Source organism: Salvelinus alpinus, chromosome 28 (genome assembly GCF_045679555.1).
Source record: "Salvelinus alpinus chromosome 28, SLU_Salpinus.1, whole genome shotgun sequence".
Taxonomy (NCBI): Eukaryota; Metazoa; Chordata; class Actinopteri; order Salmoniformes; family Salmonidae; genus Salvelinus; species Salvelinus alpinus.
In genome coordinates this window covers 45,387,269-45,413,858 of record NC_092113.1, presented here as the reverse complement: position 1 = coordinate 45,413,858, position 26,590 = coordinate 45,387,269, and the positions used below count along the sequence as shown (strand labels likewise).

The 26,590-nt window shown below is 45.6% G+C and overlaps 1 protein-coding gene across 1 annotated transcript in view; it reads left to right on the top strand.

Moving 5' to 3' along the window:
- LOC139557925 (filamin-A-like) overlaps nt 1-26,590 on the top strand; it is a 238,834-nt gene that overhangs the window by 12,088 nt on the left and 200,156 nt on the right. Inside the window, exon 2 of the mRNA XM_071373278.1 lies at nt 22,787-23,038. Coding sequence (XP_071229379.1) covers nt 22,787-23,038 — 252 coding nt within the window. The remainder of the gene's footprint in view (nt 1-22,786; nt 23,039-26,590) is intronic.

Here is a 26,590-nt window from a genome sequence, read left to right as displayed (position 1 = left end):
AATAACACTTTAGAGGTGGGGGGACAATTATAATAACACTGTAGAGGTGGGGGGAACAGTTATAATAACACTGTAGAGGTGGGGGGAACAGTTATAATAACACTGTAGAGGTGGGGGGAACAGTTATAATAACACTGTAGAGGTGGGGGAACAGTTATAATAACACTGTAGAGGTGGGGAACAGTTATAATAACACTGTAGAGGTGGGGAACAGTTATAATAACACTGTAGAGGTGGGGGGAACAGTTATAATAACACTGTAGAGGTGGGGGGAACAGTTATAATAACACTGTAGAGGTGGGGAACAGTTATAATAACACTGTAGAGGTGGGGAGCAGTTATAATAACACTGTAGAGGTGGGGGGGGGGGGGACAGTTATAATAACACTGTAGAGGTGGGGGGAACAGTTATAATAACACTGTAGAGGTGGGTGGAACAGTTATAATAACACTGTAGAGGTGGGGGGAACAGTTATAATAACACTGTAGAGGTGGGGAACAGTTATAATAACACTGTAGAGGTGGGGGGAACAGTTATAATAACACTGTAGAGGTGGGGGGGGAACAGTTATAATAACACTGTAGAGGTAGGGGAACAGTTATAATAACACTGTAGAGGTGGGGGAACAGTTATAATAACACTGTAGAGGTGGGGGGAACAGTTATAATAACACTGTAGAGGTGGGGGGAACAGTTATAATAACACTGTAGAGGTAGGGGACAGTTATAATAACACTGTAGAGGTGGGGAACAGTTATAATAACACTGTAGAGGTGGGGGGAACAGTTATAATAACACTGTAGAGGTGGGGGGAACAGTTATAATAACACTGTAGAGGTGGGGGAACAGTTATAATAACACTGTAGAGGTGGGGGGAACAGTTATAATAACACTGTAGAGGTGGAGGGAACAGTTATAATAACACTGTAGAGGTGGGGGAACAGTTATAATAACACTGTAGAGGTGGGGGGAACAGTTATAATAACACTGTAGAGGTGGGGGGGAACAGTTATAATAACACTGTAGAGGTGGGGGGGAACAGTTATAATAACACTGTAGAGGTGGGGGGGAACAGTTATAATAACACTGTAGAGGTAGGGGACAGTTATAATAACACTGTAGAGGTAGGGGACAGTTATAATAACACTGTAGAGGTGGGGGGAACAGTTATAATAACACTGTAGAGGTGGGGAACAGTTATAATAACACTGTAGAGGTGGGGAACAGTTATAATAACACTGTAGAGGTAGGGGACAGTTATAATAACACTGTAGAGGTGGGGGGAACAGTTATAATAACACTGTAGAGGTGGGGGGGGGACAGTTATAATAACACTGTAGAGGTGGGGGGAACAGTTATAATAACACTGTAGAGGTAGGGGACAGTTATAATAACACTGTAGAGGTGGGGGGAACAGTTATAATAACACTGTAGAGGTAGGGGGGGGGGACAGTTATAATAACACTGTAGAGGTGGGGGGAACAGTTATAATAACACTGTAGAGGTAGGGGACAGTTATAATAACACTGTAGAGGTGTGGGGGGGGGAACAGTTATAATAACACTGTAGAGGTGGGGGGAACAGTTATAATTACACTGTAGAGGTGGGGGAACAGTTATAATAACACTGTAGAGGTGGGGGGAACAGTTATAATAACACTGTAGAGGTGGGGGAACAGTTATAATAACACTGTAGAGGTGGGGGAACAGTTATAATAACACTGTAGAGGTGGGGGGGAACAGTTATAATAACACTGTAGAGGTGGGGGGAACAGTTATAATAACACTGTAGAGGTAGGGGACAGTTATAATAACACTGTAGAGGTGGGGGGGGGGGGGCAGTTATAATAACACTGTAGAGGTGGGGGGAACAGTTATAATTACACTGTAGAGGTGGGGGAACAGTTATAATAACACTGTAGAGGTGGGGGGAACAGTTATAATAACACTGTAGAGGTGGGGGAACAGTTATAATAACACTGTAGAGGTGGGGGAACAGTTATAATAACACTGTAGAGATGGGGAACAGTTATAATAACACTGTAGAGGTGGGGGGACAGTTATAATAACACTGTAGAGGTAGGGGAACAGTTATAATAACACTGTAGAGGTGGGGGGGGAACAGTTATAATAACACTGTAGAGGTGGGGGGGGAACAGTTATAATAACACTGTAGAGGTGGGGGGGGAACAGTTATAATAACACTGTAGAGGTGAGGGGGGGGACAGTTATAATAACACTGTAGAGGTGGGGGGGAACAGTTATAATAACACTGTAGAGGTGGGGGAACAGTTATAATAACACTGTAGAGGTGGGGAACAGTTATAATAACACTGTAGAGGTAGGGGAACAGTTATAATAACACTGTAGAGGTGGGGGGGGAACAGTTATAATAACACTGTAGAGGTGGGGGGGGGACACAGTTATAATAACAAAGTAGAGGTGGGGGGGAACAGTTATAATAACACTGTAGAGGTGGGGGAACAGTTATAATAACACTGTAGAGGTGGGGGAACAGTTATAATAACACTGTAGAGGTGGGGGGAACAGTTATAATAACACTGTAGAGGTGGGGAACAGTTATAATAACACTGTAGAGGTGGGGGAACAGTTATAATAACACTGTAGAGGTGGGGGAACAGTTATAATAACACTGTAGAGGTGGGGGGAACAGTTATAATAACACTGTAGAGGTGGGGAACAGTTATAATAACACTGTAGAGGTGGGGAACAGTTATAATAACACTGTAGAGGTGGGGGGGGGACAGTTATAATTACACTGTAGAGGTGGGGGGAACAGTTATAATAACACTGTAGAGGTGGGGGGAACAGTTATAATAACACTGTAGAGGTGGGGGGGAACAGTTATAATAACACTGTAGAGGTGGGGGAACAGTTATAATAACACTGTAGAGGTGGGGGAACAGTTATAATAACACTGTAGAGGTGGGGGAACAGTTATAATAACACTGTAGAGGTGGGGGGGAACAGTTATAATAACACTGTAGAGGTGGGGGGGAACAGTTATAATAACACTGTAGAGGTGGGGAACAGTTATAATAACACTGTAGAGGTGGGGGGGAACAGTTATAATAACACTGTAGAGGTGGGGGAACAGTTATAATAACACTGTAGAGGTGGGGGAAGAGTTATAATAACACTGTAGAGGTGGGGGGGACAGTTTTAATAACACTGTAGAGGTGGGGGGGACAGTTATAATAACACTGTAGAGGTGGGGGAACAGTTATAATAACACTGTAGAGGTGGAGGGAAACAGTTATAACAACACTGTAGAGGTGGGGGGGAACAGTTATAATAACACTGTAGAGGTGGGGGGAACAGTTATAATAACACTGTAGAGGTGGGGGAACAGATATAATAACACTGTAGAGGTGGGGGGAACAGTTATAATAACACTGTAGAGGTGGGGGAACAGTTATAATAACACTGTAGAGGTGGGGGGAACAGTTATAATAACACTGTAGAGGTGGGGGAACAGATATAATAACACTGTAGAGGTGGGGGGAACAGTTATAATAACACTGTAGAGGTGGGGGACAGTTATAATAACACTGTAGAGGTGGGGGACAGTTATAATAACACTGTAGAGGTGGGGAACAGTTATAATAACACTGTAGAGGTGGGGGAACAGTTATAATAACACTGTAGAGGTGGGGGGAACAGTTATAATAACACTGTAGAGGTGGGGAACAGTTATAATAACACTGTAGAGGTGGGGGGAACAGTTATAATAACACTGTAGAGGTGGGGAACAGTTATAATAACACTGTAGAGGTGGGGGGAACAGTTATAATAACACTGTAGAGGTAGGGGACAGTTATAATAACACTGTAGAGGTGGGGAACAGTTATAATAACACTGTAGAGGTGGGGGGGGGGACAGTTATAATTACACTGTAGAGGTGGGGGGAACAGTTATAATAACACTGTAGAGGTGGGGAACAGTTATAATAACACTGTAGAGGTGGAGGGAACAGTTATAATAACACTGTAGAGGTGGGGGGAACAGTTATAATAACACTGTAGAGGTGGGGGAACAGTTATAATAACACTGTAGAGGTGGAGGGAAACAGTTATAATAACACTGTAGAGGTGGGGGGGGAACAGTTATAATAACACTGTAGAGGTGGGGGGGAACAGTTATAATAACACTGTAGAGGTGGGGAACAGTTATAATAACACTGTAGAGGTGGGGGGGAACAGTTATAATAACACTGTAGAGGTGGGGGAACAGTTATAATAACACTGTAGATGTGGGGGAACAGTTATAATAACACTGTAGAGGTGGGGGAAGAGTTATAATAACACTGTAGAGGTGGGGGGGACAGTTTTAATAACACTGTAGAGGTGGGGGGAACAGTTATAATAACACTGTAGAGGTGGGGGAACAGTTATAATAACACTGTAGAGGAGGGGGAACAGTTATAATAACACTGTAGAGGTGGGGGAACAGTTATAATAACACTGTAGAGGTGGGGGGAACAGTTATAATAACACTGTAGAGGTGGGGGGAACAGTTATAATAACACTGTAGAGGTGGGGAACAGTTATAATAACACTGTAGAGGTGGGGGGAACAGTTATAATAACACTGTAGATGTGGGGGAACAGTTATAATAACACTGTAGAGGTGGGGGGAACAGTTATAATAACACTGTAGAGGTGGGGGAACAGTTATAATAACACTGTAGAGGTGGGGGGAACAGTTATAATAACACTGTAGAGGTGGGGGAACAGTTATAATAACACTGTAGAGGTGGGGGGAACAGTTATAATAACACTGTAGAGGTGGGGAACAGTTATAATACCACTGTAGAGGCGGGGAACAGTTATAATAACACTGTAGAGGTGGGGGAACAGTTATAATAACACTGTAGAGGTGGGGAACAGTTATAATAACACTGTAGAGGTGGGGAACAGTTATAATAACACTGTAGAGGTGGGGGGAACAGTTATAATACCACTGTAGAGGCGGGGAACAGTTATAATAACACTGTAGAGGTGGGGGAACAGTTATAATAACACTGTAGAGGTGGGGGGAACAGTTATAATAACACTGTAGAGGTGGGGGGAACAGTTATAATAACACTGTAGAGGTGGGGAACAGTTATAATAACACTGTAGAGGTGAGGAACAGTTATAATAACACTGTAGAGGTGGGGAACAGTTATAATAACACTGTAGAGGTGGGGAACAGTTATAATAACACTGTAGAGGTGGGGGGAACAGTTATAATAACACTGTAGAGGTGGGGGGAACAGTTATAATAACACTGTAGAGGTGGGGAACAGTTATAATAACACTGTAGAGGTGAGGAACAGTTATAATAACACTGTAGAGGTGGGGGAACAGTTATAATAACACTGTAGAGGTGGGGAACAGTTATAATAACACTGTAGAGGTGGGGGGACAGTTATAATAACACTGTAGAGGTGGGGGAACAGTTATAATAACACTGTAGAGGTGGGGGGGAACAGTTATAATAACACTGTAGAGGTGGGGGACAGTTAAAATAACACTGTAGAGGTGGGGAACAGTTATAATAACACTGTAGAGGCGGGGGAACAGTTATAATAACACTGTAGAGGTGGGGGAACAGTTATAATAACACTGTAGAGGTGGGGGGACAATTATAATAACACTGTAGAGGTGGGGGGAACAGTTATAATAACACTGTAGAGGTGGGGGGAACCGTTATCATAACACTGTAGAGGTGGGGAACAGTTATAATAACACTGTAGAGGTGGGGGGAACAGTTATAATAACACTGTAGAGGTGGGGAACAGTTATAATAACACTGTAGAGGTGGGGAGCAGTTATAATAACACTGTAGAGGTGGGGGGGGGGGGAACAGTTATAATAACACTGTAGAGGTGGGGGGAACAGTTATAATAACACTGTAGAGGTGGGTGGAACAGTTATAATAACACTGTAGAGGTGGGGGGAACAGTTATAATAACACTGTAGAGGTGGGGAACAGTTATAATAACACTGTAGAGGTGGGGGGAACAGTTATAATAACACTGTAGAGGTGGGGGGGGGGAACAGTTATAATAACACTGTAGAGGTAGGGGAACAGTTATAATAACACTGTAGAGGTGGGGGAACAGTTATAATAACACTGTAGAGGTGGGGGGAACAGTTATAATAACACTGTAGAGGTGGGGGGAACAGTTATAATAACACTGTAGAGGTAGGGGACAGTTATAATAACACTGTAGAGGTGGGGGAACAGTTATAATTACACTGTAGAGGTGGGGGGGAACAGTTATAATAACACTGTAGAGGTGGGGGGAACAGTTATAATAACACTGTAGAGGTGGGGGGAACAGTTATAATAACACTGTAGAGGTGGGGGAACAGTTATAATAACACTGTAGAGGTGGGGGGAACAGTTATATTAACACTGTAGAGGTGGGGGGAACAGTTATAATAACACTGTAGAGGTAGGGGACAGTTATAATAACACTGTAGAGGTGGGGAACAGTTATAATAACACTGTAGAGGTGGGGGGGGGGGACAGTTATAATAACACTGTAGAGGTGGGGGAACAGTTATAATAACACTGTAGAGGTGGAAGAACAGTTATAATAACACTGTAGAGGTGGGGGGAACAGTTATAATAACACTGTAGAGGTGGGGGGAACAGTTATAATAACACTGTAGAGATGGGGAACAGTTATAATAACACTGTAGAGGTGGGGAACAGTTATAATAACACTGTAGAGGTGGGGGGGGGGGACAGTTATAATAACACTGTAGAGGTGGGGGGAACAGTTATAATAACACTGTAGAGGTGGGGGGAACAGTTATAATAACACTGTAGAGGTGGGGGGGGGGACAGTTATAATAACACTGTAGAGGTGGGGGGAACAGTTATAATAACACTGTAGAGGTAGGGGACAGTTATAATAACACTGTAGAGGTGGGGGGAACAGTTATAATAACACTGTAGAGGTAGGGGACAGTTATAATAACACTGTAGAGGTGGGGAACAGTTATAATAACACTGTAGAGGTGGGGGGGGGACAGTTATAATAACACTGTAGAGGTGGGGGGAACAGTTATAATAACACTGTAGAGGTAGGGGACAGTTATAATAACACTGTAGAGGTGGGGGGGGGAACAGTTATAATAACACTGTAGAGGTGGGGGGAACAGTTATAATTACACTGTAGAGGTGGGGGAACAGTTATAATAACACTGTAGAGGTGGGGGGAACAGTTATAATAACACTGTAGAGGTGGGGGAACAGTTATAATAACACTGTAGAGGTGGGGAACAGTTATAATAACACTGTAGAGATGGGGAACAGTTATAATAACACTGTAGAGGTGGGGAACAGTTATAATAACACTGTAGAGGTGGGTGGGACAGGTATAATAACACTGTAGAGGTGGGGGGGGGGGAACAGTTATAATAACACTGTAGAGGTGGGGGGGGAACAGTTATAATAACACTGTAGAGGTGGGGGAACAGTTATAATAACACTGTAGAGGTGGGGGGAACAGTTATAATAACACTGTAGAGGTGGGGAACAGTTATAATAACACTGTAGAGGTGGGGGGAACAGTTATAATAACACTGTAGAGGTGGGGGGAACAGTTATAATAACACTGTAGAGGTGGGGAACAGTTATAATAACACTGTAGAGGTGGGGGGAACAGTTATAATAACACTGTAGAGGTGGGGGGAACAGTTATAATAACACTGTAGAGGTGGGGAACAGTTATAATAACACTGTAGAGGTGGGGGAACAGTTATAATAACACTGTAGAGGTGGGGGAACAGTTATAATAACACTGTAGAGGTAGGGGACAGTTATAATAACACTGTAGAGGTGGGGAACAGTTATAATAACACTGTAGAGGTGGGGGGGGAACAGTTATAATAACACTGTAGAGGTGGGGGGAACAGTTATAATAACACTGTAGAGGTGGGGGGGGGGACAGTTATAATTACACTGTAGAGGTGGGGGGAACAGTTATAATAACACTGTAGAGGTGGGGGGAACAGTTATAATAACACTGTAGAGGTGGGGGGGAACAGTTATAATAACACTGTAGAGGTGGGGGAACAGTTATAATAACACTGTAGAGGTGGGGGAACAGTTATAATAACACTGTAGAGGTGGGGGAACAGTTATAATAACACTGTAGAGGTGGGGGGGGAACAGTTATAATAACACTGTAGAGGTGGGGGGGAACAGTTATAATAACACTGTAGAGGTGGGGGAACAGTTATAATAACACTGTAGAGGTGGGGGAAGAGTTATAATAACACTGTAGAGGTGGGGGGGACAGTTATAATAACACTGTAGAGGTGGGGAACAGTTATAATAACACTGTAGAGGTAGGGGAACAGATATAATAACACTGTAGAGTTGGGGGGAACAGTTATAATAACACTGTAGAGGTGGGGGGAACAGTTATAATAACACTGTAGAGGTGGGGAACAGTTATAATAACACTGTAGAGGTGGGGGGAACAGTTATAATAACACTGTAGAGGTGGGGGGAACAGTTATAATAACACTGTAGAGGTGGGGGGAACAGTTATAATAACACTGTAGAGGTGGGGGACAGTTATAATAACACTGTAGAGGTGGGGGACAGTTATAATAACACTGTAGAGGTGGGGGGAACAGTTATAATAACACTGTAGAGGTGGGGGGAACAGTTATAATAACACTGTAGAGGTGGGGAACAGTTATAATAACACTGTAGAGGTGGGGGGAACAGTTATAATAACACTGTAGAGGTGGGGAACAGTTATAATAACACTGTAGAGGTGGGGGGAACAGTTATAATAACACTGTAGAGGTAGGGGACAGTTATAATAACACTGTAGAGGTGGGGAACAGTTATAATAACACTGTAGAGGTGGGGGGGAACAGTTATAATAACACTGTAGAGGTGGGGGGGGGGGACAGTTATAATTACACTGTAGGGGTGGGGGGAACAGTTATAATAACACTGTAGAGGTGGGGAACAGTTATAATAACACTGTAGAGGTGGGGGGAACAGTTATAATAACACTGTAGAGGTGGAGGGAACAGTTATAATAACACTGTAGAGGTGGGGGGAACAGTTATAATAACACTGTAGAGGTGGGGGGGAACAGTTATAATAACACTGTAGAGGTGGGGGAACAGTTATAATAACACTGTAGAGGTGGAGGGAAACAGTTATAATAACACTGTAGAGGTGGGGGGGGGGGAACAGTTATAATAACACTGTAGAGGTGGGGGGGAACAGTTATAATAACACTGTAGAGGTGGGGAACAGTTATAATAACACTGTAGAGGTGGGGGGGAACAGTTATAATAACACTGTAGAGGTGGGGGAACAGTTATAATAACACTGTAGAGGTGGGGGAAGAGTTATAATAACACTGTAGAGGTGGGGGGGACAGTTTTAATAACACTGTAGAGGTGGGGGGAACAGTTATAATAACACTGTAGAGGTGGGGGAACAGTTATAATAACACTGTAGAGGAGGGGGAACAGTTATAATAACACTGTAGAGGTGGGGAACAGTTATAATAACACTGTAGAGGTGGGGGGGGGGAACAGTTATAATAACACTGTAGAGGTGGGGAACAGTTATAATAACAATGTAGAGGTGGGGAACAGTTATAATAACACTGTAGAGGTTGGGGGAACAGTTATAATACCACTGTAGAGGCGGGGAACAGTTATAATAACACTGTAGAGGGGGGGGAACAGTTATAATAACACTGTAGAGGTGGGGGGAACAGTTATAATACCACTGTAGAGGTGGGGAACAGTTATAATAACACTGTAGAGGTGGGGAACAGTTATAATAACACTGTAGAGGTGGGGGGAACAGTTATAATAACAGTGTAGAGGTGGGGGAACAGTTATAATAACACTGTAGAGGTGGGGAACAGTTATAATAACACTGTAGAGATGGGGAACAGTTATAATAACACTGTAGAGGTGGGGGGAACAGTTATAATAACACTGTAGAGATAGGGAACAGTTATAATAACACTGTAGAGGTGGGGGGAACAGTTATAATAACACTGTAGAGATGGGGAACAGTTATAATAACACTGTAGAGGTGGGGGAACAGTTACAATAACACTGTAGAGGTAGGGAACAGTTATAATAACACTGTAGAGGTGGGGGGGAACAGTTATAATAACACTGTAGAGGTGGGGAACAGTTATAATAACACGGTAGAGGTGGGGAACAGTTATAATAACACTGTAGAGGTGGGGGGAACAGTTATAATAACACTGTAGAGGTGGGGGGAACAGTTATAATAACACTGTAGAGGTGGGGGAACAGTTATAATAACACTGTAGAGGTGGGGGGGACAGTTATAATAACACTGTAGAGGTGGGGGGAACAGTTATAATAACACTGTAGAGGTGGGGGACAGTTATAATAACACTGTAGAGGTGGGGAACAGTTATAATAACACTGTAGAGGTGGGGGGGGGGGACAGTTATAATAACACTGTAGAGGTGGGGAACAGTTATAATAACACTGTAGAGGTGGGGAACAGTTATAATAACACTGTAGAGGCGGGGGGAACAGTTATAATAACACTGTAGAGGTGGGGAACAGTTATAATAACACTGTAGAGGTGGGGGGGAACAGTATCAGGATCTTCCAGGAAGTCATCGAACAAAGTCTCTCGGACTCTCGGAGATCCTATATATTACTGTTTCCTCCAGACTCCAAGGCCATAGTAGATGGTAACCTGAAGCTGATCCTATATATTACTGTCTCTCCTCCAGACTCCAAGGCCATAGTAGATGGTAACCTGAAGCTGATCCTATATATTACTGTCTCTCCTCCAGACTCCAAGGCCATAGTAGATGGTAACCTGAAGCTGATCCTATATATTACTGTCTCTCCTCCAGACTCCAAGGCCATAGTAGATGGTAACCTGAAGCTGATCCTATATATTACTGTCTCCTCCAGACTCCAAGGCCATAGTAGATGGTAACCTGAAGCTGATCCTATATATTACTGTCTCTCCTCCAGACTCCAAGGCCATAGTAGATGGTAACCTGAAGCTGATCCTATATATTACTGTCTCCTCCAGACTCCAAGGCCATAGTGGATGGTAACCTGAAGCTGATCCTATATATTACTGTCTCTCCTCCAGACTCCAAGGCCATAGTAGATGGTAACCTGAAGCTGATCCTATATATTACTGTCTCTCTTCCAGACTCCAAGGCCATAGTAGATGGTAACCTGAAGCTGATCCTATATATTGCTGTCTCTCCTCCAGACTCCAAGGCCATAGTAGATGGTAACCTGAAGCTGATCCTATATATTACTGTCTCTCCTCCAGACTCCAAGGCCATAGTAGATGGTAATCTGAAGCTGATCCTATATATTACTGTCTCTCCTCCAGACTCCAAGGCCATAGTAGATGGTAACCTGAAGCTGATCCTATATATTACTGTCTCCTCCAGACTCCAAGGCCATAGTAGATGGTAACCTGAAGCTGATCCTATATATTACTGTCTGTCCTCCAGACTCCAAGGCCATAGTAGATGGTAACCTGAAGCTGATCCTATATATTACTGTCTCTCCTCCAGACTCCAAGGCCATAGTAGATGGTAACCTGAAGCTGATCCTATATATTACTGTCTCTCCTCCAGACTCCAAGGCCATAGTAGATGGTAACCTGAAGCTGATCCTATATATTACTGTCTCTCCTCCAGACTCCAAGGCCATAGTAGATGGTAACCTGAAGCTGATCCTATATATTACTGTCTCTCCTCCAGACTCCAAGGCCATAGTAGATGGTAACCTGAAGTTGATCCTATATATTACTGTCTCTCCTCCAGACTCCAAGGCCATAGTAGATGGTAACCTGAAGCTGATCCTATATATTACTGTCTCTCCTCCAGACTCCAAGGCCATAGTAGATGGTAACCTGAAGCTGATCCTATATATTACTGTCTCTCCTCCAGACTCCAAGGCCATAGTAGATGGTAACCTGAAGCTGATCCTATATATTACTGTCTCTCCTCCAGACTCCAAGGCCATAGTAGATGGTAACCTGAAGCTGATCCTATATATTACTGTCTCTCCTCCAGACTCCAAGGCCATAGTGGATGGTAACCTGAAGCTGATCCTATATATTACTGTCTCTCCTCCAGACTCCAAGGCCATAGTAGATGGTAACCTGAAGCTGATCCTATATATTACTGTCTCCTCCAGACTCCAAGGCCATAGTAGATGGTAACCTGAAGCTGATCCTATATATTACTGTCTCTCCTCTAGACTCCAAGGCCATAGTGGATGGTAACCTGAAGCTGATCCTATATATTACTGTCTCCTCCAGACTCCAAGGCCATAGTAGATGGTAACCTGAAGCTGATCCTATATATTACTGTCTTTCCTCCAGACTCCAAGGCCATAGTAGATGGTAACCTGAAGCTGATCCTATATATTACTGTCTCTCCTCCAGACTCCAAGGCCATAGTAGATGGTAACCTGAAGCTGATCCTATATATTACTGTCTCTCCTCCAGACTCCAAGGCCATAGTAGATGGTAACCTGAAGCTGATCCTATATATTACTGTCTCCTCCAGACTCCAAGGCCATAGTGGATGGTAACCTGAAGCTGATCCTATATATTACTGTCTCTCCTCCAGACTCCAAGGCCATAGTGGATGGTAACCTGAAGCTGATCCTATATATTACTGTCTCTCCTCCAGACTCCAAGGCCATAGTAGATGGTAACCTGAAGCTGATCCTATATATTACTGTCTCTCCTCCAGACTCCAAGGCCATAGTAGATGGTAACCTGAAGCTGATCCTATATATTACTGTCTCCTCCAGACTCCAAGGCCATAGTGGATGGTAACCTGAAGCTGATCCTATATATTACTGTCTCTCCTCCAGACTCCAAGGCCATAGTAGATGGTAACCTGAAGCTGATCCTATATATTACTGTCTCCTCCAGACTCCAAGGCCATAGTGGATGGTAACCTGAAGCTGATCCTATATATTACTGTCTCTCCTCCAGACTCCAAGGCCATAGTAGATGGTAACCTGAAGCTGATCCTATATATTACTGTCTTTCCTCCAGACTCCGAGGCCATAGTAGATGGTAACCTGAAGCTGATCCTATATATTACTGTCTCCTCCAGACTCCAAGGCCATAGTGGATGGTAACCTGAAGCTGATCCTATATATTACTGTCTCTCCTCCAGACTCCAAGGCCATAGTAGATGGTAACCTGAAGCTGATCCTATATATTATGTTCTCTCCTCCAGACTCCAAGGCCATAGTAGATGGTAACCTGAAGCTGATCCTATATATTACTGTCTCTCCTCCAGACTCCAAGGCCATAGTAGATGGTAACCTGAAGCTGATCCTATATATTACTGTCTCCTCCAGACTCCAAGGCCATAGTAGATGGTAACCTGAAGCTGATCCTATATATTACTGTCTCTCCTCCAGACTCCAAGGCCATAGTGGATGGTAACCTGAAGCTGATCCTATATATTACTGTCTCCTCCAGACTCCAAGGCCATAGTAGATGGTAACCTGGAGCTGATCCTATATATTACTGTCTCTCCTCCAGACTCCAAGGCCATAGTAGATGGTAACCTGAAGCTGATCCTATATATTACTGTCTCTCCTCCAGACTCCAAGGCCATAGTGGATGGTAACCTGAAGCTGATCCTATATATTACTGTCTCCTCCAGACTCCAAGGCCATAGTAGATGGTAACCTGAAGCTGATCCTATATATTACTGTCTCTCCTCCAGACTCCAAGGCCATAGTAGATGGTAACTTGAAGCTGATCCTATATATTACTGTCTCTCCTCCAGACTCCAAGGCCATAGTAGATGGTAACCTGAAGCTGATCCTATATATTACTGTCTCCTCCAGACTCCAAGGCCATAGTAGATGGTAACCTGAAGCTGATCCTATATATTACTGTCTCTCCTCCAGACTCCAAGGCCATAGTGGATGGTAACCTAAAGCTGATCCTATATATTACTGTCTCCTCCAGACTCCAAGGCCATAGTAGATGGTAACCTGAAGCTGATCCTATATATTACTGTCTCTCCTCCAGACTCCAAGGCCATAGTGGATGGTAACCTGAAGCTGATCCTATATATTACTGTCTCTCCTCCAGACTCCAAGGCCATAGTAGATGGTAACCTGAAGCTGATCCTATATATTACTGTCTCTCCTCCAGACTCCAAGGCCATAGTAGATGGTAACCTGAAGCCGATCCTATATATTACTGTCTCTCCTCCAGACTCCAAGGCCATAGTAGATGGTAACCTGAAGCTGATCCTATATATTACTGTCTCCTCCAGACTCCAAGGCCATAGTGGATGGTAACCTGAAGCTGATCCTATATATTACTGTCTCTCCTCCAGACTCCAAGGCCATAGTAGATGGTAACCTGAAGCTGATCCTATATATTACTGTCTTTCCTCCAGACTCCAAGGCCATAGTAGATGGTAACCTGAAGCTGATCCTATATATTACTGTCTCCTCCAGACTCCAAGGCCATAGTGGATGGTAACCTGAAGCTGATCCTATATATTACTCTCTCTCCTCCAGACTCCAAGGCCATAGTAGATGGTAACCTGAAGCTGATCCTATATATTACTGTCTCTCCTCCAGACTCCAAGGCCATAGTAGATGGTAACCTGAAGCTGATCCTATATATTACTGTCTCTCCTCCAGACTCCAAGGCCATAGTAGATGGTAACCTGAAGCTGATCCTATATATTACTGTCTCTCCTCCAGACTCCAAGGCCATAGTAGATGGTAACCTGAAGCTGATCCTATATATTACTGTCTCTCCTCCAGACTCCAAGGCCATAGTGGAAGGTAACCTGAAGCTGATCCTATATATTACTGTCTCCTCCAGACTCCAAGGCCATAGTAGATGGTAACCTGAAGCTGATCCTATATATTACTGTCTCTCCTCCAGACTCCAAGGCCATAGTAGATGGTAACCTGAAGCTGATCCTATATATTACTGTCTCTCCTCCAGACTCCAAGGCCATAGTGGATGGTAACCTGAAGCTGATCCTATATATTACTGTCTCCTCCAGACTCCAAGGCCATAGTAGATGGTAACCTGAAGCTGATCCTATATATTACTGTCTCTCCTCCAGACTCCAAGGCCATAGTAGATGGTAACCTGAAGCTGATCCTATATATTACTGTCTCTCCTCCAGACTCCAAGGCCATAGTAGATGGTAACCTGAAGCTGATCCTATATATTACTGTCTCCTCCAGACTCCAAGGCCATAGTAGATGGTAACCTGAAGCTGATCCTATATATTACTGTCTCTCCTCCAGACTCCAAGGCCATAGTAGATGGTAACCTGAAGCTCATCCTATATATTACTGTCTTTCCTCCAGACTCCAAGGCCATAGTAGATGGTAACCTGAAGCTGATCCTATATATTACTGTCTCTCCTCCAGACTCCAAGGCCATAGTAGATGGTAACCTGAAGCTGATCCTATATATTACATTCTCCTCCAGACTCCAAGGCCATAGTAGATGGTAACCTGAAGCTGATCCTATATATTACTGTCTCTCCTCCAGACTCCAAGGCCATAGTAGATGGTAACCTGAAGCTGATCCTATATATTACTGTCTCCTCCAGACTCCAAGGCCATAGTAGATGGTAACCTGAAGCTGATCCTATATATTACTGTCTTTCCTCCAGACTCCAAGGCCATAGTAGATGGTAACCTGAAGCTGATCCTATATATTACTGTCTCTCCTACAGACTCCAAGGCCATAGTAGATGGTAACCTGAAGCTGATCCTATATATTACTGTCTCCTCCAGACTCCAAGGCCATAGTAGATGTTAACCTGAAGCTGATCCTACATATTACTGTCTTTCCTCCAGACTCCAAGGCCATAGTAGATGGTAACCTGAAGCTGATCCTATATATTACTGTCTCTCCTCCAGACTCCAAGGCCATAGTGGATGGTAACCTGATGCTGATCCTATATATTACTGTCTCTCCTCCAGACTCCAAGGCCATAGTAGATGGTAACCTGACGCTGATCCTATATATTACTGTCTCTCCTCCAGACTCCAAGGCCATAGTAGATGGTAACCTGAAGCTGATCCTATATATTACTGTCTCTCCTCCAGACTCCAAGGCCATAGTAGATGGTAACCTGAAGCTGATCCTATATATTACTGTCTCTCCTCCAGACTCCAAGGCCATAGTAGATGGTAACCTGAAGCTGATCCTATATATTACTGTCTCTCCTCCAGACTCCAAGGCCATAGTAGATGGTAACCTGAAGCTGATCCTATATATTACTGTCTCTCCTCCAGACTCCAAGGCCATAGTAGATGGTAACCTGAAGCTGATCCTATATATTACTGTCTCTCCTCCAGACTCCAAGGCCATAGTAGATGGTAACCTGAAGCTGATCCTATATATTACTGTCTCTCCTCCAGACTCCAAGGCCATAGTAGATGGTAACCTGAAGCTGATCCTATATATTACTGTCTCTCCTCCAGACTCCAAGGCCATAGTAGATGGTAACCTGAAGCTGATCCTATATATTACTGTCTCCTCCAGACTCCAAGGCCATAGTGGATGGTAACCTGAAGCTGATCCTATATATTACTGTCTCTCCTCCAGACTCCAAGGCCATAGTAGATGGTAACCTGAAGCTGATCCTATATATTACTGTCTTTCCTCCAGACTCCGAGGCCATAGTAGATGGTAACCTGAAGCTGATCCTATATATTACTGTCTCCTCCAGACTCCAAGGCCATAGTGGATGGTAACCTGAAGCTGATCCTATATATTACTGTCTGTCCTCCAGACTCCAAGGCCATAGTAGATGGTAACCTGAAGCTGATCCTATATATTATGTTCTCTCCTCCAGACTCCAAGGCCATAGTAGATGGTAACCTGAAGCTGATCCTATATATTACTGTCTCTCCTCCAGACTCCAAGGCCATAGTAGATGGTAACCTGAAGCTGATCCTATATATTACTGTCTCCTCCAGACTCCAAGGCCATAGTAGATGGTAACCTGAAGCTGATCCTATATATTACTGTCTCTCCTCCAGACTCCAAGGCCATAGTGGATGGTAACCTGAAGCTGATCCTATATATTACTGTCTCCTCCAGACTCCAAGGCCATAGTAGATGGTAACCTGGAGCTGATCCTATATATTACTGTCTCTCCTCCAGACTCCAAGGCCATAGTAGATGGTAACCTGAAGCTGATCCTATATATTACTGTCTCTCCTCCAGACTCCAAGGCCATAGTGGATGGTAACCTGAAGCTGATCCTATATATTACTGTCTCCTCCAGACTCCAAGGCCATAGTAGATGGTAACCTGAAGCTGATCCTATATATTACTGTCTCTCCTCCAGACTCCAAGGCCATAGTAGATGGTAACTTGAAGCTGATCCTATATATTACTGTCTCTCCTCCAGACTCCAAGGCCATAGTAGATGGTAACCTGAAGCTGATCCTATATATTACTGTCTCCTTCAGACTCCAAGGCCATAGTAGATGGTAACCTGAAGCTGATCCTATATATTACTGTCTCTCCTCCAGACTCCAAGGCCATAGTGGATGGTAACCTAAAGCTGATCCTATATATTACTGTCTCCTCCAGACTCCAAGGCCATAGTAGATGGTAACCTGAAGCTGATCCTATATATTACTGTCTTTCCTCCAGACTCCAAGGCCATAGTAGATGGTAACCTGAAGCTGATCCTATATATTACTGTCTCCTCCAGACTCCAAGGCCATAGTGAATGGTAACCTGAAGCTGATCCTATATATTACTGTCTCTCCTCCAGACTCCAAGGCCATAGTGGATGGTAACCTGAAGCTGATCCTATATATTACTGTCTCTCCTCCAGACTCCAAGCCATAGTAGATGGTAACCTGAAGCTGATCCTATATATTACTGTCTCTCCTCCAGACTCCAAGGCCATAGTAGATGGTAACCTGAAGCTGATCCTATATATTACTGTCTCCTCCAGACTCCAAGGCCATAGTAGATGGTAACCTGAAGCTGATCCTATATATTACTGTCTCTCCTCCAGACTCCAAGGCCATAGTGGATGGTAACCTAAAGCTGATCCTATATATTACTGTCTCCTCCAGACTCCAAGGCCATAGTAGATGGTAACCTGAAGCTGATCCTATATATTACTGTCTTTCCTCCAGACTCCAAGGCCATAGTAGATGGTAACCTGAAGCTGATCCTATATATTACTGTCTCCTCCAGACTCCAAGGCCATAGTGGATGGTAACCTGAAGCTGATCCTATATATTACTGTCTCTCCTCCAGACTCCAAGGCCATAGTGGATGGTAACCTGAAGCTGATCCTATATATTACTGTCTCTCCTCCAGACTCCAAGGCCATAGTAGATGGTAACCTGAAGCTGATCCTATATATTACTGTCTCTCCTCCAGACTCCAAGGCCATAGTGGATGGTAACCTGAAGCTGATCCTATATATTACTGTCTCTCCTCCAGACTCCAAGGCCATAGTGGATGGTAACCTGAAGCTGATCCTATATATTACTGTCTCTCCTCCAGACTCCAAGGCCATAGTAGATGGTAACCTGAAGCTGATCCTATATATTACTGTCTCTCCTCCAGACTCCAAGGCCATAGTAGATGGTAACCTGAAGCTGATCCTATATATTACTGTCTCTCCTCCAGACTCCAAGGCCATAGTAGATGGTAACCTGAAGCTGATCCTATATATTACTGTCTCCTCCAGACTCCAAGGCCATAGTGGATGGTAACCTGAAGCTGATCCTATATATTACTGTCTCTCCTCCAGACTCCAAGGCCATAGTAGATGGTAACCTGAAGCTGATCCTATATATTACTGTCTTTCCTCCAGACTCCAAGGCCATAGTAGATGGTAACCTGAAGCTGATCCTATATATTACTGTCTCCTCCAGACTCCAAGGCCATAGTGGATGGTAACCTGAAGCTGATCCTATATATTACTCTCTCTCCTCCAGACTCCAAGGCCATAGTAGATGGTAACCTGAAGCTGATCCTATATATTATGTTCTCTCCTCCAGACTCCAAGGCCATAGTAGATGGTAACCTGAAGCTGATCCTATATATTACTGTCTCTCCTCCAGACTCCAAGGCCATAGTAGATGGTAACCTGAAGCTGATCCTATATATTACTGTCTCTCCTCCAGACTCCAAGGCCATAGTAGATGGTAACCTGAAGCTGATCCTATGTATTACTGTCTCTCCTCCAGACTCCAAGGCCATAGTGGAAGGTAACCTGAAGCTGATCCTATATATTACTGTCTCCTCCAGACTCCAAGGCCATAGTAGATGGTAACCTGAAGCTGATCCTATATATTACTGTCTCTCCTCCAGACTCCAAGGCCATAGTAGATGGTAACCTGAAGCTGATCCTATATATTACTGTCTCTCCTCCAGACTCCAAGGCCATAGTGGATGGTAACCTGAAGCTGATCCTATATATTACTGTCTCTTCCAGACTCCAAGGCCATAGTAGATGGTAACCTGAAGCTGATCCTATATATTACTGTCTCTCCTCCAGACTCCAAGGCCATAGTAGATGGTAACCTGAAGCTGATCCTATATATTACTGTCTCTCCTCCAGACTCCAAGGCCATAGTAGATGGTAACCTGAAGCTGATCCTATATATTACTGTCTCCTCCAGACTCCAAGGCCATAGTAGATGGTAACCTGAAGCTGATCCTATATATTACTGTCTCTCCTCCAGACTCCAAGGCCATAGTGGATGGTAACCTGAAGCTGATCCTATATATTACTGTCTCCTCCAGACTCCAAGGCCATAGTAGATGGTAACCTGAAGCTGATCCTATATATTACTGTCTTTCCTCCAGACTCCAAGGCCATAGTAGATGGTAACCTGAAGCTGATCCTATATATTACTGTCTCTCCTCCAGACTCCAAGGCCATAGTAGATGGTAACCTGAAGCTGATCCTATATATTACTGTCTCCTCCAGACTCCAAGGCCATAGTAGATGGTAACCTGAAGCTGATCCTATATATTACTGTCTCTCCTCCAGACTCCAAGGCCATAGTAGATGGTAACCTGAAGCTGATCCTATATATTACTGTCTCCTCCAGACTCCAAGGCCATAGTAGATGGTAACCTGAAGCTGATCCTATATATTACTGTCTTTCCTCCAGACTCCAAGGCCATAGTAGATGGTAACCTGAAGCTGATCCTATATATTACTGTCTCTCCTCCAGACTCCAAGGCCATAGTAGATGGTAACCTGAAGCTGATCCTATATATTACTGTCTCCTCCAGACTCCAAGGCCATAGTAGATGTTAACCTGAAGCTGATCCTATATATTACTGTCTTTCCTCCAGACTCCAAGGCCATAGTAGATGGTAACCTGAAGCTGATCCTATATATTACTGTCTCTCCTCCAGACTCCAAGGCCATAGTGGATGGTAACCTGATGCTGATCCTATATATTACTGTCTCTCCTCCAGACTCCAAGGCCATAGTAGATGGTAACCTGACGCTGATCCTATATATTACTGTCTCCTCCAGACTCCAAGGCCATAGTAGATGTTAACCTGAAGCTGATCCTATATATTACTGTCTTTCCTCCAGACTCCAAGGCCATAGTAGATGGTAACCTGAAGCTGATCCTATATATTACTGTCTCTCCTCCAGACTCCAAGGCCATAGTGGATGGTAACCTGATGCTGATCCTATATATTACTGTCTCTCCTCCAGACTCCAAGGCCATAGTAGATGGTAACCTGAAGCTGATCCTATATATTACTGTCTCTCCTCCAGACTCCAAGGCCATAGTGGATGGTAACCTGATGCTGATCCTATATATTACTGTCTCTCCTCCAGACTCCAAGGCCATAGTAGATGGTAACCTGAAGCTGATCCTATATATTACTGTCTCCTCCAGACTCCAAGGCCATAGTAGATGGTAACCTGAAGCTGATCCTATATATTACTGTCTTTCCTCCAGACTCCAAGGCCATAGTAGATGGTAACCTGAAGCTGATCCTATATATTACTGTCTCTCCTCCAGACTCCAAGGCCATAGTAGATGGTAACCTGAAGCTGATCCTATATATTACTGTCTCCTCCAGACTCCAAGGCCATAGTAGATGTTAACCTGAAGCTGATCCTATATATTACTGTCTTTCCTCCAGACTCCAAGGCCATAGTAGATGGTAACCTGAAGCTGATCCTATATATTACTGTCTCTCCTCCAGACTCCAAGGCCATAGTGGATGGTAACCTGATGCTGATCCTATATATTACTGTCTCTCCTCCAGACTCCAAGGCCATAGTAGATGGTAACCTGACGCTGATCCTATATATTACTGTCTCCTCCAGACTCCAAGGCCATAGTAGATGTTAACCTGAAGCTGATCCTATATATTACTGTCTTTCCTCCAGACTCCAAGGCCATAGTAGATGGTAACCTGAAGCTGATCCTATATATTACTGTCTCTCCTCCAGACTCCAAGGCCATAGTGGATGGTAACCTGATGCTGATCCTATATATTACTGTCTCTCCTCCAGACTCCAAGGCCATAGTAGATGGTAACCTGAAGCTGATCCTATATATTACTGTCTCTCCTCCAGACTCCAAGGCCATAGTGGATGGTAACCTGATGCTGATCCTATATATTACTGTCTCTCCTCCAGACTCCAAGGCCATAGTAGATGGTAACCTGAAGCTGATCCTATATATTACTGTCTCCTCCAGACTCCAAGGCCATAGTAGATGTTAACCTGAAGCTGATCCTATATATTACTGTCTTTCCTCCAGACTCCAAGGCCATAGTAGATGGTAACCTGAAGCTGATCCTATATATTACTGTCTCTCCTCCAGACTCCAAGGCCATAGTGGATGGTAACCTGATGCTGATCCTATATATTACTGTCTCTCCTCCAGACTCCAAGGCCATAGTAGATGGTAACCTGAAGCTGATCCTATATATTACTGTCTCTCCTCCAGACTCCAAGGCCATAGTAGATGGTAACCTGAAGCTGATCCTATATATTACTGTCTCTCCTCCAGACTCCAAGGCCATAGTAGATGGTAACCTGAAGCTGATCCTATATATTACTGTCTCCTCCAGACTCCAAGGCCATAGTAGATGTTAACCTGAAGCTGATCCTATATATTACTGTCTTTCCTCCAGACTCCAAGGCCATAGTAGATGGTAACCTGAAGCTGATCCTATATATTACTGTCTCTCCTCCAGACTCCAAGGCCATAGTGGATGGTAACCTGATGCTGATCCTATATATTACTGTCTCTCCTCCAGACTCCAAGGCCATAGTAGATGGTAACCTGAAGCTGATCCTATATATTACTGTCTCTCCTCCAGACTCCAAGGCCATAGTAGATGGTAACCTGAAGCTGATCCTATATATTACTGTCTCTCCTCCAGACTCCAAGGCCATAGTAGATGGTAACCTGAAGCTGATCCTATATATTACTGTCTCTCCTCCAGACTCCAAGGCCATAGTAGATGGTAACCTGAAGCTGATCCTATATATTACTGTCTCTCCTCCAGACTCCAAGGCCATAGTAGATGGTAACCTGAAGCTGATCCTATATATTACTGTCTCTCCTCCAGACTCCAATGCCATAGTAGATGGTAACCTGAAGCTGATCCTATATATTACTGTCTCTCCTCCAGACTCCAAGGCCATAGTGGATGGTAACCTGAAGCTGATCCTATATATTACTGTCTCTCCTCCAGACTCCAAGGCCATAGTGGATGGTAACCTGAAGCTGATCCTTGGCATGGTGTGGACTCTGATCCTCCACTACTCCATATCCATGCCTATGTGGGACGAGGAGGAGGAGGGGGGCGACGGCCAGCACAAGACCCCGAAACAGAGGCTTCTGGGATGGATCCAGAACAAGCTCCCAGAGATCTCCATCCACAACTTCAGCAGAGACTGGCGGAGTGGCAGAGCACTGGGGGCACTGGTCAACAGCTGTGCTCCGGGTAGGTCAGGGGTCAGGGATTAGAGGTTAGGGGTTAAGGGTCGGGGTCAGAAAGTGGCCGGGCATTGTAGGTGTTTGGGGGGGTGTAAGCAATTTCTGGGTTTGTGTGTGTGTGGAGGGTGTAGGTGATTTCAGGGTTTGTGTTGGGGGGGTAGGTGATTTCAGGGTTTGTGTGTGGGGGGGGGATTTCAGGGTTTGTGTGTGGGGGGGGGGGGGGGTTGGGTAGGTGATTTCAGGGTTTGTGTGGGGGGGGGTGTAGGGGATTTCAGGGTTTGTGTGGGGGGGAGGGGTGATTTCAGGGTTTGTGTGGGGGGGGGGGGTGTAGGTGATTTCAGGGTTTGTGTGTGTGGGGGGGGGGATTTCAGGGTTTGTGTGGGGGGGGGGGTAGGTGATTTCAGGGTTTGTGTGGAAGGGGGTGTAGGTGATTTCAGGGTTTGTGTGTGGGGGGGGGGGGGGTATTTCAGGGTTTGTGTGGGGGGGTAGGTGATTTCAGGGTTTGTGTGTGGGGGGGGGGGGGGGGATTTCAGGGTTTGTGTGGGGGGGGGTGATTTCAGGGTTTGTGTGGGGGGGGCGATTTCAGGGTTTGTGTGGGGGGGGGGCGATTTCAGGGTTTGTGTGGGGGGGGGGGGCGATTTCAGGGTTTGTGTGGGGGGGGGGGTGATTTCAGGGTTTGAGTGGGGGGGGGGTGATTTCAGGGTTTGTGTGGGGGGGGGGGGGCGATTTCAGGGTTTTTGTGGGGGGGGGTGATTTCAGGGTTTGTGTGGGGGTGGGGGGGGGTGATTTCAGGGTTTGTGTGGGGGGGGGATTTCAGGGTTTGTGTGTGGGGGCGGGGGGAATTTCAGAGTTTGTGTGGGGTGGGGGGGGGGTATTTCAGGGTTTGTGTGGGGTGGGGGGGGTGGGGGGGGTGATTACAGTGTTTGTGTGGGGTGGGGGGGGGGGGTGATTTCAGGGTTTATGTGTGTGTGTGTGGGGGGGTGATTTCAGGGTTTATGTGGTGGTGGTTGGGTAGGTGATTTCAGGGTTTGTGTGTGGGGGGGGGTGATTTCAGGGTTTGTGTGGTGGTGGTTGGGTAGGTGATTTCAGGGTTTGTGTGTGGGGGGGGGGGGTGATTTCAGGGTTTGTGTGGGGGGAAAGAAAGAGAGGGAAGTCTGCTTAATAGTGTGGATGTTTGGCATACATGTAACTCTATCTGGGAAGAGGAGAGGGGAAGGGAGAGAGATGGAGAGGAGAGGGGAAGGGAGAGAGATGGAGAGGAGAGGGGAAGGGAGAGAGATGGAGAGGAGAGGGGAATGGAGAGAGATGGAGAGGAGGGGGGAATGGAGAGAGATGGAGAGGAGAGGGGAAGGGAGAGAGATGGAGAGGAGAAGGGAGGGGAGAGAGATGGAGAGGAGAGTGGAATGGAGAGAGATGGAGAGGAGAGGGGAAGGGAGAGAGATGGAGAGGAGGGGGGAAGGGAGAGAGATGGAGAGGAGAGGGGAGGGGAGAGAGATGGAGAGGAGAGTGGAATGGAGAGAGATGGAGAGGAGAGGGGAAGGGAGAGAGATGGAGAGGAGGGGGGAATGGAGAGAGATGGAGAGGAGGGGGGAAGGGAGAGAGATGGAGAGGGGAATGGAGAGAGATGGAGAGGAGGGGGGAAGGGAGAGAGATGGAGAGGGGAATGGAGAGAGATGGAGAGGAGGGGGGAAGGGAGAGAGATGGAGAGGAAAGGGGAAGGGAGAGAGATGGAGAGAAGAGGGGAAGGGAGAGAGATGTAGAGGAGAGGGGAAGGGAGAGAGATGGAGAGGAGGGGGGAATGGAGAGAGATGGAGAGGAGAGGGGAAGGGAGAGAGATGGAGAGGAGGGGGGAATGGAGAGAGATGGAGAGGAGAGGGGAAGGGAGAGAGATGTAGAGGAGAGGGGAAGGGAAGGGAAGGGAGAGATATGGAGAGGAGGGGGGAAGGGAGAGAGATGGAGAGGAGAGGGGAAGGGAGAGAGATGGAGAGGAGAGGGGAAGGGAGAGAGATGGAGAGGAGAGGGGAAGGGAGAGAGGTGGAGAGGAGGGGGGAAGGGAGAGAGGTGGAGAGGAGAAGGGAGAGAGGTGGAGAGGAGAGGGTGTCAGTTGGTAAATGGTCATGCTGAGATGGAGAGGGGGTCAGTTGGTAAATGGTCATGCTGAGATGGAGAGGGGGGTCAGTTGGTAAATGGTCATGCTGAGATGGAGAGGGGGTCAGTTGGTAAATGGTCATGCTGAGATGGAGAGGGGGGTCAGTTGGTAAATGGTCATGCTGAGATGGAGAGGAGAGGGGGTCAGTTGGTAAATGGTCATGCTGAGATGGAGAGGGGGGTCAGTTGGTAAATGGTCATACTGAGATAGAGAGGAGAGGGGGTCAGTTGGTAAATGGTCATACTGAGATGGAGAGGGGGGTCAGTTGGTAAATGGTCATGCTGAGATGGAGAGGAGAGGGGGTCAGTTGGTAAATGGTCATGCTGAGATGGAGAGGGGGGTCAGTTGGTAAATGGTCATGCTGAGATGGAGAGGAGAGGGGGTCAGTTGGTAAATGGTCATGCTGAGATGGAGAGGGGGGTCAGTTGGTAAATGGTCATGCTGAGATGGAGAGGAGAGGGGGGTCAGTTAGTAAATGGTCATACTGAGATGGAGAGGAGAGGGGGGTCAGTTGGTAAATGGTCATACTGAGATGGAGAGGGGGTCAGTTAGTAAATGGCCATGCTGAGATGGAGAGGAGAGGGGGGTCAGTTAGTAAATGGTCATGCTGAGACGGAGGGGGGGGGGGGGGGGGGGGGTCAGTTGGTAAATGGTCATGCTGAAATGGAGAGGAGAGGGGGGTCAGTTGGTAAATGGTCATGCTGAGATGGAGAGGGGGTCAGTTGGTAAATGGTCATGCTGAGATGGAGAGGAGAGGGGGGTCAGTTGGTAAATGGTCATGCTGAGATGGAGAGGGGGTCAGTTGGTAAATGGTCATGCAGAGATGGAGAGGGGGTCAGTTGGTAAATGGTCAAGCTGAGATGGAGAGGAGAGTGGGGTCAGTTGGTAAATGGTCAACGCTGAGATGGAGAGGGGGTCAGTTGGTAAATGGTCATGCTGAGATGGAGAGGGGGGTCAGTTGGTAAATGGTCATGCTGAGATGGAGAGGGGGTCAGTTGGTAAATGGTCATGCTGAGATGGAGAGGGGGTCAGTTGGTAAATGGTCATGCTGAGATGGAGAGGGGGTCAGTTGGTAAATGGTCATGCTGAGATGGAGAGGAGAGGGGGTCAGTTGGTAAATGGTTATGCTGAGATGGAGAGGAGAGGGGGTCAGTTGGTAAATGGTCATGCTGAGATGGAGAGGGGGTCAGTTGGTAAATGGTCATGCTGAGATGGAGAGGGGGTCAGTTGGTAAATGGTCATGCTGAGATGGAGAGGGGGTCAGTTGGTAAATGGTCATGCTGAGATGGAGAGGGGGTCAGTTGGTAAATGGTCATGCTGAGATGGAGAGGGGGTCAGTTGGTAAATAGACATGCTGAGATGGAGAGGAGAGGGGGTCAGTTGGTAAATGGTTATGCTGAGATGGAGAGG